The sequence below is a fragment of the Carassius carassius genome, chromosome 36 (genome assembly GCF_963082965.1).
Source record: "Carassius carassius chromosome 36, fCarCar2.1, whole genome shotgun sequence".
NCBI lineage: Eukaryota > Metazoa > Chordata > Actinopteri > Cypriniformes > Cyprinidae > Carassius > Carassius carassius.
Window position 1 is genome coordinate 18,496,821 of NC_081790.1, and position 13,065 is coordinate 18,509,885.

At 38.5% G+C, this 13,065-nt stretch overlaps 1 protein-coding gene across 1 annotated transcript in view; it reads right to left on the reverse strand.

The window, feature by feature from the left end:
- The window catches only part of LOC132117375 (A disintegrin and metalloproteinase with thrombospondin motifs 2-like), an 83,495-nt gene that overhangs the window by 46,056 nt on the left and 24,374 nt on the right, over positions 1 to 13,065 (reverse strand). The window contains exon 3 of the mRNA XM_059526635.1: positions 6,227 to 6,395. Within this exon, the coding sequence (XP_059382618.1) occupies positions 6,227 to 6,395 (169 nt within the window). The remainder of the gene's footprint in view (positions 1 to 6,226; positions 6,396 to 13,065) is intronic.

Genomic DNA, 13,065 nt, shown 5'->3' on the forward strand with positions numbered 1-13,065 from the left:
GAACCATACTCGGCCTGGCCAGAACAAGGCCACTAGCAGTAGACGGACCCTTCCTTGCGTACTCTCTTCAGAACTCCTGGGAGCAGAGTGATCATGGGAAATGTGTACAAACGTGTCTATACCATAGCATCCAGTCCAAGAGAAGCTGGATGAGTCAGAGATAATCAGAGGGGACAGTGTGATGTCTCCTGAGTTGCAAACAGGTCCACTTGAGCCTGGCCAAAAACTCTCTAAATCTGCTTCACCACCTTGGGGGGAAGCCTCCATTTCCTGGGCCTCTGCCCCTGCCTCGACAGGATTTCTGCTCTCATATTGAGCTGCCCAGGGATGTGAACTGCTCTCAGTGAGAGGAGTTTCCCCTGGGACCACACAAGGATCTGGTGCGCCAGCTTGTAAAGGGGGCTTGAACGCAGCCCTCCCTGGTGGCTGATGTAAGAGACCATTGTGTTGTCGGTACACACCAACACATGGTGATCTATTACGTCTGGTAGAAAGTGTTTCAATGCTAGAAACACCACCAGCAGAAGTTGCTGTGCCACGTGAAATAGCAGCCAGGTGTGGAGGTAGTGGCTTACTTTGTAAAAAGCATTTATCTAATTTGCTCTTTGATGGTTCAGCCTGTTTCTCATTGGGCCAATCGATGTACAATGGTGCTTGTAACTACCTCCATATCATACTGGGGGGACTGAGGGGTTGAGTCTTCATTGACGCCACCATGTCTACCTCCTCTGAGGAAGACAGGTGGAGGATCGAGCCCTCTCCCTGGGGGGAAGAAACTGCAGAGCAGGCTTCCGATCCCAGAGAGCGGGCAGTGGATCTGGTGGGATAGGAAGAAGAAAGGGACTTGCCTGTCTCCATTACCTCCACCAGATCCATTTGTGATCCTCATGTCAAAAGTAAAAGTACAAGTAAATGCAAAATGGAAAAGAAGTCAATACAGACCTAGAAGGTCAAAGTCTATGTCAAGGCCAACTTTCACCAATACATGTGCATGGTAATAAAAAAAACAACAACTCTCTTTCGCTGTTATCTAAACCAAAAATACTACAAAGAAATTATATAAACAGAGCAGAGGAGTTTTTCCAGCATGTCTGATTATGAAATATTTTGCAAGCCATTTTTTGAGGAAAAAACCTCTCACCCTTCTCTCCTCCCACTACTTTTGCTGTAATTTTCAATGTTGTATGCTTCACGTCTGCCAAGTAGAACTTAAACTCTCATCAAGCTTTGCCACGTAGACACTGGCTGTCTGAGTCCAGCATGTCTCTGCTGGAATGCACTGAGAGCTGCAGCTTCTCATATGCACACACGCACTCCAGCTGATGTCGCCAAAGACCTGCTCGCTCAAAAACATTGAGATTCACTTACAGATATATTGTCCTGTTATTTTTAGTACCGGCTTGGGCATACCTGCACTTCCACAATGCAGTATAACATCAAGCTTTCTGCCAAGTAAAAGCTGAATATTGCTGATAAACAGACATACCATATAAGGGATATGACTGATTTATCGTTAATTTGATTTTCTAAGAAAAAAGGAAAAGCACCAATTGCTGCTGAAACAACTGTCTGAAGATGTAGGAGAAAAAGCTTATAAAAGCAGTCTTTAAAAAAAGTCTTTATACTGACTTTTATTTTCTGGTTTAATATTAATTTGAACCACAATTAAAAAGTAATGCTTTAATTCCTACATTTACACCACTACATAGTCTAAATTAAATGTGAATTGTCATTCCAGAGAGTGTGTGTCAAGAAAACAATCGCACATCCTATTTCGTCATGGTCGTCAATTTTGGTCTAAAATTTCATAGTTTATGATTCATGTTTTCCTTCCTGTTTTTATTCTCATATAAGTAAGGGATAATGCACAGTTACAATTAAAACAATTTGAATGCACGATACGTAGGCCAAGAACCACCCGACGCAAAGCGAAGCTAGCTGTGCATTATCCCGCTTATACCATGGTCATTTGCCAGCATCGACAAGTTGTTAATGATGTTTGCAGTTTAGTATTTTACCGGAAGGGTAAACACGACCATTATTTTTGTCAGTTACAGCTCATTAGCACTAGCATTTTGCCCGCTTCAGATCAGACACAGAGATGAAATAATGCAGTAAGATCACATTTATTTTAATGAATCATAGCATTTGTTTGAATTAATTATAGATGGAGAGATAATTACCACCTTGTTGTTGATGAAAAGCTGATAAATATAATGTAGCAATCTACTATCTTGGCTATTTTATTAATAAAGGGCAGTGTTGACAACAATTTTCTGTGTGTACAGAGTGCAATATGCGATCTCTGACCTCTCTCTCTCTGTGTGTGTGTGTGTGCATCTATGAGTTCATTATTAAAGCAGTGCATTTATATAGAACAGTGATTAAAATGACTTGGAACTACCTGTGCATTAAACGGTTTTAATTCATACCTGCCAGCCAATCAGAATGGAGTATTCAGACAGATCATGGTATAAGTATGTTTAATTTGTGTTTATAAACTTTTTTGCAAGCAAAGTACTGTACACTAATGTTCAAAAGCTCAAATATATATTCATATATATATATATATATATATATATATATATATATATATATATATATATATATATATATATATATATATATATATATATATATATACATATATTCAATAGAAGTACTGCAACAATATCTGCTGAAAAATGTAATAAATGCAGCTTTGCTTCATACATATCCAACCAATAATGAGAAAAAGGCACAACAAAAGCAACAACATATTAGTTCCAATAAAAGAAGAAGAAAGAAAGAAAGAAAGAAATTATGCCTGTTTAACACCAAGAATGATACCTATAATGGTAATTATAACCACATTACAGCCATAACAATAATGATACAAAGAAACAATATAATTGGAAACAGTTTGGTTTCTGTGGATAACAAAAAATCCATCCGACTTTAAAAATATGCAATGCGAGAGCATAACTGCAAAGCACACTTAAAATTGTGAACAGGCCTTTATTTTTATGATGCATAAAATAAGATTGCAACATCACTTTAAAAAGTAAAGTAAGAGTAAATTTCTTTTACTTTTAAAAGTAGCCTTGCCGAACACTGGTATTGTTACCAGGGCTAATCCTAAAGTCCTTGTAAAAGAATCAGCAATATTTTTTGTATATCTGTCAAATAGGGTTTGACAGTATTGCAGTTAAGCAATTTATGCAGCCATCTAAAACAACCAGGCTGTGAAGAAAAATGAAAAGTTGAAGGGACTGTGACCCATGTCAAGCCTCTCCATATCACACGGCTGAACTTGACTGCTCAAACTCAAAGTGACACGTGAATCGTTTATGACTTTATCCAGTCCCTCTGGTGCTCCTCTCCTCACACATCTGACAAGGGATGCTGGGGGTGGAGGGGAATGAACAGCCTGGGCAATGATTCAGCCCTGGAGAACTTTCCTCACTTTATCCATGTAGCCTACTTCAGGTCCTTTTAGTAAGGAATAGTTCACAAAAAAAAAAAATCTGTTATTATTCATCTGAATATGTTGCATTTTAGATACTGGTATGCTAGTTAGAGCTGAAGATCTTTGCCTGAACCTGACGGGACCCTATGGGACCCGACGGGTTCAGTCGGGTTCGGGCTTAATTTATATCATCTTACACAGGCTCGGGCCGGGTTCGGGCTTGCACTTCGGTTTGCAAAGATGCAAAAATGTATGCTGAGTAGGTGAAATGGAGGCTTGCCTCTGGCAATTACGTTTTGGTTGCACCAGCAACTAAAGCAAAGTCTGAGGTGTGAAAAAGTTTTGACCATGTTTATAATGAGAATAATGTAGGCCTAGCCTAATCTTTGTGAATAAAGTTTTTTCAAATTATAACTAAATAATAATTGAGTCTTAAATGCATAATGTAGGCAGAGTATATACGCTAATGTTGGCATTATTCTTTTATTAAATTTCAGCTGCTATAGTGGCAAAGCCAATCCGGCATAGCTTTTATCTTAATTTTGTTATTGCCAAATACCAATCTTAATTTAAAATGTATCTTAATTTAATTAGTTAAAAAAGACTTGTTTTTATTGGTGCGTTGACCTATTTAGGCTAAATGAGCCTATGCCTAGGCCTATTGAGAATGCTGAGATGTTACGTTGTTACAGAGGACTTATTTTATTTCTTTGTTCGAACTTTCAAGTGGCCTATAGCCTACGTTGGCCATGAATAAATTATTTTAAACATGTATAACTGACTCATTCTTGACAAATGGATAAAAGCTGTGTGTGTGCGCACATTTGAATAATGTCGGGCTCTAAACGGGTTCAGGCTTTTAAAAAGCTGTCAATCAAAATGTACTTGTCGGGCTCGGGCCGAAATCTGTCGGGCTCAGGTCCTGTCGGGCCCAACTCTTAAGGTGCGATTAAAGCTCTAATGCTGGTGTCCCTTCAGGTCAGTGGAAAAAGGACTGAACTAAATCTTTACCTATCTTTATTTATTTATTTTGACTGTGCAAGTTAGGGGTGGAACGATACATGTATTTATACCGAACAGTCACGGTTTGGTGCACATGGCCTTACAATGAATACAGGCAATTCACCCCCAGTCCAGAAGGGGGTGGCCACAGCAATGCAACCCTTTTTGATAACTGGTCGCCAGCAGAAGAACACTGAACGCCGTGAGTTGCACACTTGAAAACAAAGCCCACTAGACAGTGACCATGTGCTGATTCTGAATGTGTCTCTCACAGACTGACAAAGGAATATGCTTTAAAGGCTTGTGCACTCATCTGTTTGTGCTTGTGTATCCTACCTCTCATATAGCACAAATCCAAATATTCCATAATATTTCCATATGTACGATATAATGTTTCTGAATTCTAAAGTATTATGTAAATTATAGAATTTTTTACTTCAGTTGCATTCCAACTGTGACACAGAGGTAGGTGCGATGTTTGGTTCACTCTATTTTATTTTGATTACCGTATTTTTCGGACTATAAGTCGCACCTGAGTATAATTCGCATCAGTCCAAAAATATGTCATGATGAGTAAAAAAACATAAGTCGCACTGGACTATAAGTCGCATTCATTTAGAACCAAGAGAAAACATTACCGTCTACAGCCGCGAGAGAGCGCTCTATGCTGCTCAGTGCTCCTGTAGTCTACACTGAAAACATAGACCGCCCTCTCGCGGCTGTAGATGGTAATGTTTTCTCTTGGTTCATTTCACTTGGTTCATGTCAAATAAATTTTGATAAATAAGTCGCACCTGACTATAAGTCGCAGCACCAGCCAAACTATGAAAAAAAGTGCGACTTATAGTCCGGAAAATACGGTAAGTACCAAATGCACTGTCAAGTTAGCAATGCTGTAACTGATAAGTTTTGTGTGCGTGTGTGTATATACAGTATGTGTGTGCGCAACCTTATACCAGCAGAATCAACTTTAAACACTTATTGTCTTAATAATACATCACTGTATATGTCACACTGCAAGAGGGAGAGACGAGGAGACACTGGAGAATATTTATTCTTGTTTAATTTTGCAATCAACAAAGGTAAACGCTCAGGAACTCAGGTAAGACATTTGTAGCATGACGTTTAACAGCAGACAGAGAACTAGGGACTGGGCACACTTTAAATACACAGACACCAATGGGACACACCTGGGAGCAAATAAGGTAATTAATGAAACTAGGAACGAATTCACATGAATAGGACAGGCACAGGAAGTACCAAATAAGGATAACTGGAACATACATGGGCCAGATGGCCCCCATCTTGGACAGTGCTTCCCACGCATTAACCACAGCATCGGAGATGGGGGGCGGGCACCCTGGAGACTGATGCGGGACTGGGACAGGGTGGAGACAAGGAGAGCCTCCAGGGCGGATCAGGGAGCCATTGGTTATATTTTAAGATTTTTTTTGGGCTCTTTTGCCTTTTATTAGAATAAATACATTTTCCCACAGGGATAATGTAGAAGCAAGCAAATCTAAACTACTCGCCCGACCTGGCAAGCAGAAAAATCCTTACTGCTGAGTGAACTTAACCATTAAGCCTCTTTTGGCTTAAAAAAACCATACCAGACCAGCACCAAACCTGCATAAACCAGCACTAAGAAGACTAGAAATGTATGCTGATTCAGTGACAAGAAACTGAACCTCAGCATCTCTCCCTAGTCATCAACATATATGTTTAGGACTCGCATCAGCGCTCCATGACGAGCTGGTGTCAAAAAGGTGATCTGACCTCTGGGGTGAAAGTCAGCGGGTTGATTGACGACCGGCTTCTTGATATCAGAGGACCGGTAGACGATGTGATGACGGCCCGGTCCTCCTTCCTCCTCTCCTGTCATGTCGCCTTCTCTCTCCAGTGGCTCGATAAAAAACTCCTCTTGACCTGCACGGATCATCCCTGCCTGACAGGTTCAAAAGAGAGAAAAAAAAAGTAGAGATTAGGTTTTTCAAAGGTAGGTACAGCACAAAGCTTGCACATCAAGTCCATTAAGCGAATCAGCTATGAGGTCTATTTTTGTAAGCCTGCTATATCATGTTTTCATCAGCATTGGAAGAAACCCTCAGGCAACCTGATCTCTTAATCGATCCATCCTCTTTCTAACTCATGTGCTCGGGCCCGACCATATCTAAAACTCTGTGACACTGCCTGTCATAAGCATAAACAAACTCACGCTAATGTTTCCGAACATTATTAGGGAGCAAACATGAGATCGTCTTGTTTATACCGTTTAAACACTGCAGTTAGAAAATAGTCTACGAGGGCAAAGAGGTGAATCCAAACCACGAGCGAAGATCAATATGAATCTCTCTGCCAGAGTGAACAAATTCACTGACAGATACACTTGACAGCTCATGTTCCGTTCTCGCTGTGTCTCATTGAGGTTCGTTGGCTTTGAGTGACGGTCCATGTCCACTGCCAGGGGCGCTGTGAACGTAATAAGAGCAAGATAGAGAGAGTCTGCAAGGCTTTAGACACAAAGGGCTAATCGATTGTAGGACACGTTGCAGTCCCTACGATTTATTGCCTTTTCCTTGCCAGAACACAGGGTCTTTTCCCTTTGCTTACATAGCAAATTAGACAGCTGGAACGAGAACGCCAATCGATGGCAAGGTTAGACCTCTCCTCTGATGTGGTGGAATATCAAATGTGAACTTCAAACAGGGCCATTAAAGTCATGGAGGAGCCCCCTCAGTCATCACAAAATTGAAGCCCAGCAGAGTGCAGGCCGCTGAGCTAGTCGTTTAGCTTGTTCTCCCAGGAAATATTACACAGCAAGCGATCCGGCCACCTCCCTCAGTACCTCCTGCTTCCCCCGAGGGTTCATTACAAAGGAAATGCCCGCACGCTGCATAAAATCGACACCACTGCATGAAGGGCTGCCATCGCACGTGGACAACGTGGACTGAAAGTGCTGATGTAAAAACAAAACAGACCAACATTTACTTTCGTCCTCTCCCAAAATCCACTCTGTGTCTCATCTCTATTGTAAACAAAAATTACAATGTCACCATAGATCAAATATGCTTTTCCTTTCTTACTGACCTTAATGAGTCTACCAGACATCCTACATCTGGGAAAAAGTAAGTGATTAATAGGATAATGCACCTATGCATGATATAACAGGCTTCTTACATTATACACTCTGCAAAGTAAGTATTTTTGCTCTGTTTACCAGTAAAAAATCTTTAAAACAGTATCAATTTACTTGAGAAGCAAAATCTCACTGGATATTAAGATAAAGGATACACACACCAACACATGGTCTTCAAGTTTTATAAGGACATAGGCGTAGGATGTTTTTAACTGAACAAAAATTTACTGGTATTACTATACTTATGGGAATATTTAGTTCCCATACCATAGGTAATACCAGGTACACACACACACACACACACACACACACACACACACACACACACACACACAAACACACACACACACACACACACACACACACACACACACACACACACACACACACACACACACATTACTGTTCAAATGTTTGGAGTTGGTAATTTTTTAAAATGCTTTTAAAAGAAGAAATCCGGGTTGTTGTTAAATAATATTACAAATGAAAATAATTATAATATAACTTAAAATAACTTATTCCTTAAAATTTAATTGCTACACATTTTGGGTTTTCAAGTTTTGGTAAGGGAAAAAAGTACAAATATTAGTTTTTATTAGTTCCGTCAAATGATTAATTGCGATGTCACATTCAAAATAAAAGTTTTTGTTTATATAATATATGTGTGTGTACTGTGTATATTTATTATGTATATATAAATACACACACATGCATGTAGAGAAGAAAAGTTTTATTATATATTAAATACATTTATAAATAATATGATTTATATAAATGTATATATACGCATGTAAATACATGTACATATTTTCAAAATATACACATACATGTGTGTGTATTTATATATACATAGTAAATATACACAGTACGCACACATATATTATGTAAACAAAAACTTTTATTTTGGATGCGATTAATCGTTTGACAGCACTAGTTTATATTGTTAATCAAAGTGCTTTAGTAAAGAGTACTGGAATATCAGTTAAACCTCAAACAATTCTATCTAAAATATTTAAAATTTATATGACCATCTGGGATGTTTGTCCGCTCACTTGACTAACATCAAACATTAAAGCATCACAATAAATCATGCTACCAATGGTGATTTAATCTAAAGATTGTTTATTGTCATACCATTTCGAATTTCATATTAAGAAATTATTTTAACCCAAAAAGCAAACTATTCTCCATTTGAACTAGTTGTCTTTAAAATACAAATCTTGTGTAATCCCAGGCTATCAATTACAAACTCTGACGATGCATATGCATCGATCTTGAAACATGAGAAAACTGTTAAAATAACCACATCATTGACAACAACCTTGAAATATTTCTCAAATATTGATTTTGGATAATTTTTAACCAAACAATTTGCGGACTGCACCTATAAAATAGTTTGTCATTTCTGTGATAAAATGAAATTATCAAGACTGAAACACTGCCCTACAAAGGCAGAGTGGAGTATATTTTCAAACACTGAACAGTACTGACAAGATCATTTTTAAAGTTACATTTTTAAAAGCTGCTGAATGACAGCCTATGACTGAGGTATAATTTACAATAACTTAAAAAACAAATAGTGTCATTCGCGTCGATCAGATAAGGTCATTCCTATTAAAGTGACTACTTGGAAAAACTAGTCAGCTGGGTTTTTACTGGACAATCGACCACATCTGCATTTCAACCGACTAATTCTTTCCATTTGAAGTCCTTTGGGACATCTCCAGATCCCGTAATCTGAAATGGAACCCATCATCAAAATCAAAGCCCCTCTTTCCTCATGGAAAAACTATGGCTAATGCCTATCTTTTGGCCCTTTCAAGCACACACAGTTAAACTCTAATAGCCTCGTATGAACAATCTATAATAAAATGTTCTGTTTCGTTACAGTTGAAGCACAGAAACACAGTACAAAACCTCCAACAGAACAAGCCGGGCCAGCTGCACCATCCAACTTCTTCCAAGACCTCTATATCAGCGAGATTTTAGTTAGGCAGACTTCAGCTGATATGAATTGTAACTATCTGCCAAAATATTCAACGGAGAGTTCATGAGCAGATTCAGATGCATTATCTGTGTTTGTGTGCACTTGAATGTGTGGAAACCGGCCAATCTCCCTGTTTAATAAGAAATCCACAACTCTCTGTGGTTACTCTATATGTGTGTGATTGCTCAAAAAGCTGATATTAGTTTGATTCTGACAGACTCAAAACAATGAGCACTGTATCTATTCAATTGCCACTATTGCTTCAAGTTTTCTTGGCTCCAGGTGGCCAGTTTGGTTCTAACATAACTTTTCTTGTTGTCAAATTTAACAGGAATTGATAGCCAAAATGCAAGTTATTTTTTTTCAATGTCCCGCCGCCTAGCAAATTACTGTCTTCACTTCAAAGAGTGAGAAATATTTTTCATTTACACCCAATCCACACCTAGGAGAAAATACAATCAATGTCAATTTAGAAGTTTTCATTTGAACTGAAGTATCATAGTGTGGAGAAAACCCTGCTTCAACAGCATGATATATTATAAGACAAAAGCTCTACTAAGCTGCCTTTCGTCCTACAACTTGTGTAAAATAAGCCGATTTTAGCATATATATATATATAAAAAAGAGTACTTATGGAAATTGTGGACAAGTAATTGCATGCTAATTCCAAGATGCAATTAAATAGATTAGTAGATAATTAAAACTTAAATACCGCTTACATAGTAAATTCATAACTACTTCTCATATCTTTGAAATATTGTTATAGTTTACTGTCAAATATACTATAACTTGATAACGTTGTAATGTAATATACCTAAAACGAAAATAAAAGTTATATTGAATAACACACTAGAGTTAAAATGGCTATTTATTTATTTTTTGCCTTTATTGATATAGGAAGGGTAGATGAGAAAGCAAGCAATGTGGGACAGAGAAAGCGGGATCAGGAAAGGTCCTCTAGCCGCAAATTGAACTCTGGATTACCATGGTGCAATGGCGAGGGTATTGATGCTGAGTGCCAACGCCCTTTATTTATATAAATATATAACTTACTGCAAAATTCAGAACTCTAAACTAACTCGTCATTGTCATGTTATCAAGGAGGTTTGTTCAACTCATGCCTGTTCATTAATCACAAGAGCGATACTACTGTTGAATTAAAAACTGTCAAACTGTCAGATATAGAATGAATGTTTATTTACATTAGTAATTTCTCTCACCTTGTTGGCCATCTTGGATTTATCTTTTTACTATGTCATAACGCATTCACAATGCATCGATTTATAAGGATCCCAACAACATTGCATTTGCATTTAGTGAAAAAATAAAGTATTTTAAAAGGCAAAAATAATAATAATTTCCCTTCTCTTGCAATAGTCACTAACATTCAACAAACATTCATACTAACAATGATGAAGTCGAGACAAAGTGTTTTATGTGTAAGACAGAGAACTCACACACAGGGAAAACCAAACAGAGAGAAAGAAAGATGAAGGATTACAGTCAGAGCTGAGCCCAAGAGACAGGGAGGAAGTGCAGTGCAGTGCTTCTCCAGCATGAGGCCCATGAGAGGCCAGACTCTGACATAACACAGGAGGCTATTAGGAAGCTGTTTATATAGTGTAAAAAAGAGTTACATCGGATTACATTTATTCATTTAGCTGACACTTTTATCCAAAGTGACTTACAAATGCTATGTATGTCAGAAGTCGCATGCCTCTGGAGCAACTAGGGGTTAAGTGTCTTGCTCAGGGACACATTGGTGTCTCACAGTGGATTCGAACCCGGGTCTCTCACACCAAAGGCATTTGTCTTATCCAATGCACCAACCGGATGAAAGAGAAGCATGTGGGTGGCTGGGTACAGTGACACTAATGATGACAGACAGATTGCTACACTTAACATACTGTTCTGTCCTGTCCAATCCATCACTGGGACATTGTCAGAGTGTGGACAATGACAAATTGAACAAGTTGTTAATGGAAAAGCTCATTATAGGGAATAGCCATAATTAACTATCCCTGATAGTTGAATTACTCCTTTAAAGGGGTGGTTGACTGCGATTTCACTTCTTTAACGTTAGTTAGTGTGTAATGTTGCTGTTTAAGCATAAACAGTATCTCCAAAGTGGCAGCTCTGAAAGTTCAATGCAAACGGAGATATCATCTTTTAAAATTATGTCAGTTTAATGCCTATATAAACGGCTGGTAAGGCACTACAACGAGCTTCTTTCCATCTCTGTTATGTCACAAACCCAGATAAACCCCGCCCTCGGGAACACTAAGCAAAGTTGGCGAGGCCATGTTGTGCTGCTTTAGAGAAGAGGAAGAGAAAACTAGGGCTGCATGTACAAATCTGTGCATATAGGAATCATGATTCTGTCTTCTAACGATTCTAATGGATTCACAAGTTTCAAAACCAATGTTCTAAAGCAGCAGTTCTCAATCCTGATCCTCGCATCGCCCTGCTCGGCATCTCTCTCTCTCTCTCTCTCTCTCTCTCTCTCTCTCTCTCTCTCATTCAGATCATCAAATCAGCTACAACAAACTTTTCCATCTATACACTTATTTTCACTTAGCAATGCGAAGCGTTATACATCGAGATGTGTACGGTTGCTGTGATGTATTAAAGCTTTAATCAGAATACAACTGAGCTAACTTTTATTAAAAAGCTAACAGAAGCAGCAGCATTTACAAACAATAGCATATCTAAAAGTATGACACAACAACAAATAAACATACCATTAAGCTGTGCTTGCACAGGTTCTGTGCGATCCTCTTCATTAATATTCTCTGTGTCTTAATCGGGCTCAAACTGATAAGCAATATAGAGGACGTCATTGTTTACAATACAACTGGAGCACATTCTGAGCTTGAGGGGCGGGATGTTCAGACACGCTCTAGAGGCAGTTTAGCGAATCACAACACACTGAGCCAGCTGACCAATCTCAGCCCATTGCATATTTCTAAGGGAGGCATCTTTGAGAGAAGGGACAGACCGGTGTGGAATACATTTTAATTATGTGAAAAATAATGTGTTTTTAAAAAAAAAAGCAAAGCATGAACACGTTAGACTGCACCACATTAACACAATCAGGCCTAGAAAAACTTGTGAATCCATTATAATCATTAGAAAACAAAATCACGATTCATATATGAACAGATTTTTTGCCTGCACCCCTAGTTTTCTCTTCCTCTTCTCTAAAGCAGCACAACATGACCTCGTCCCCTTTTTTGCGTGTTCCCGGGGGCAGGGTTTATCTGGGTTTGTGATGTAACGAAACTGGGAAGAAGCTTGTTGTAGTCCCTTACCAGCCGTTTTTGTAGGCATTAAACTGTCAGAATTTTAAAAGACGATATCTCAATTTGCATTGAACCTTCAGAGCTGCAACTTTGCAGATATTGTTTATGCTCAAACTGCAACATTACACATTAACTAACTTAAAAAAAAAGTGAAATCGCAATCAAGCAACCCTTTAAAGGTAGCCAAGAA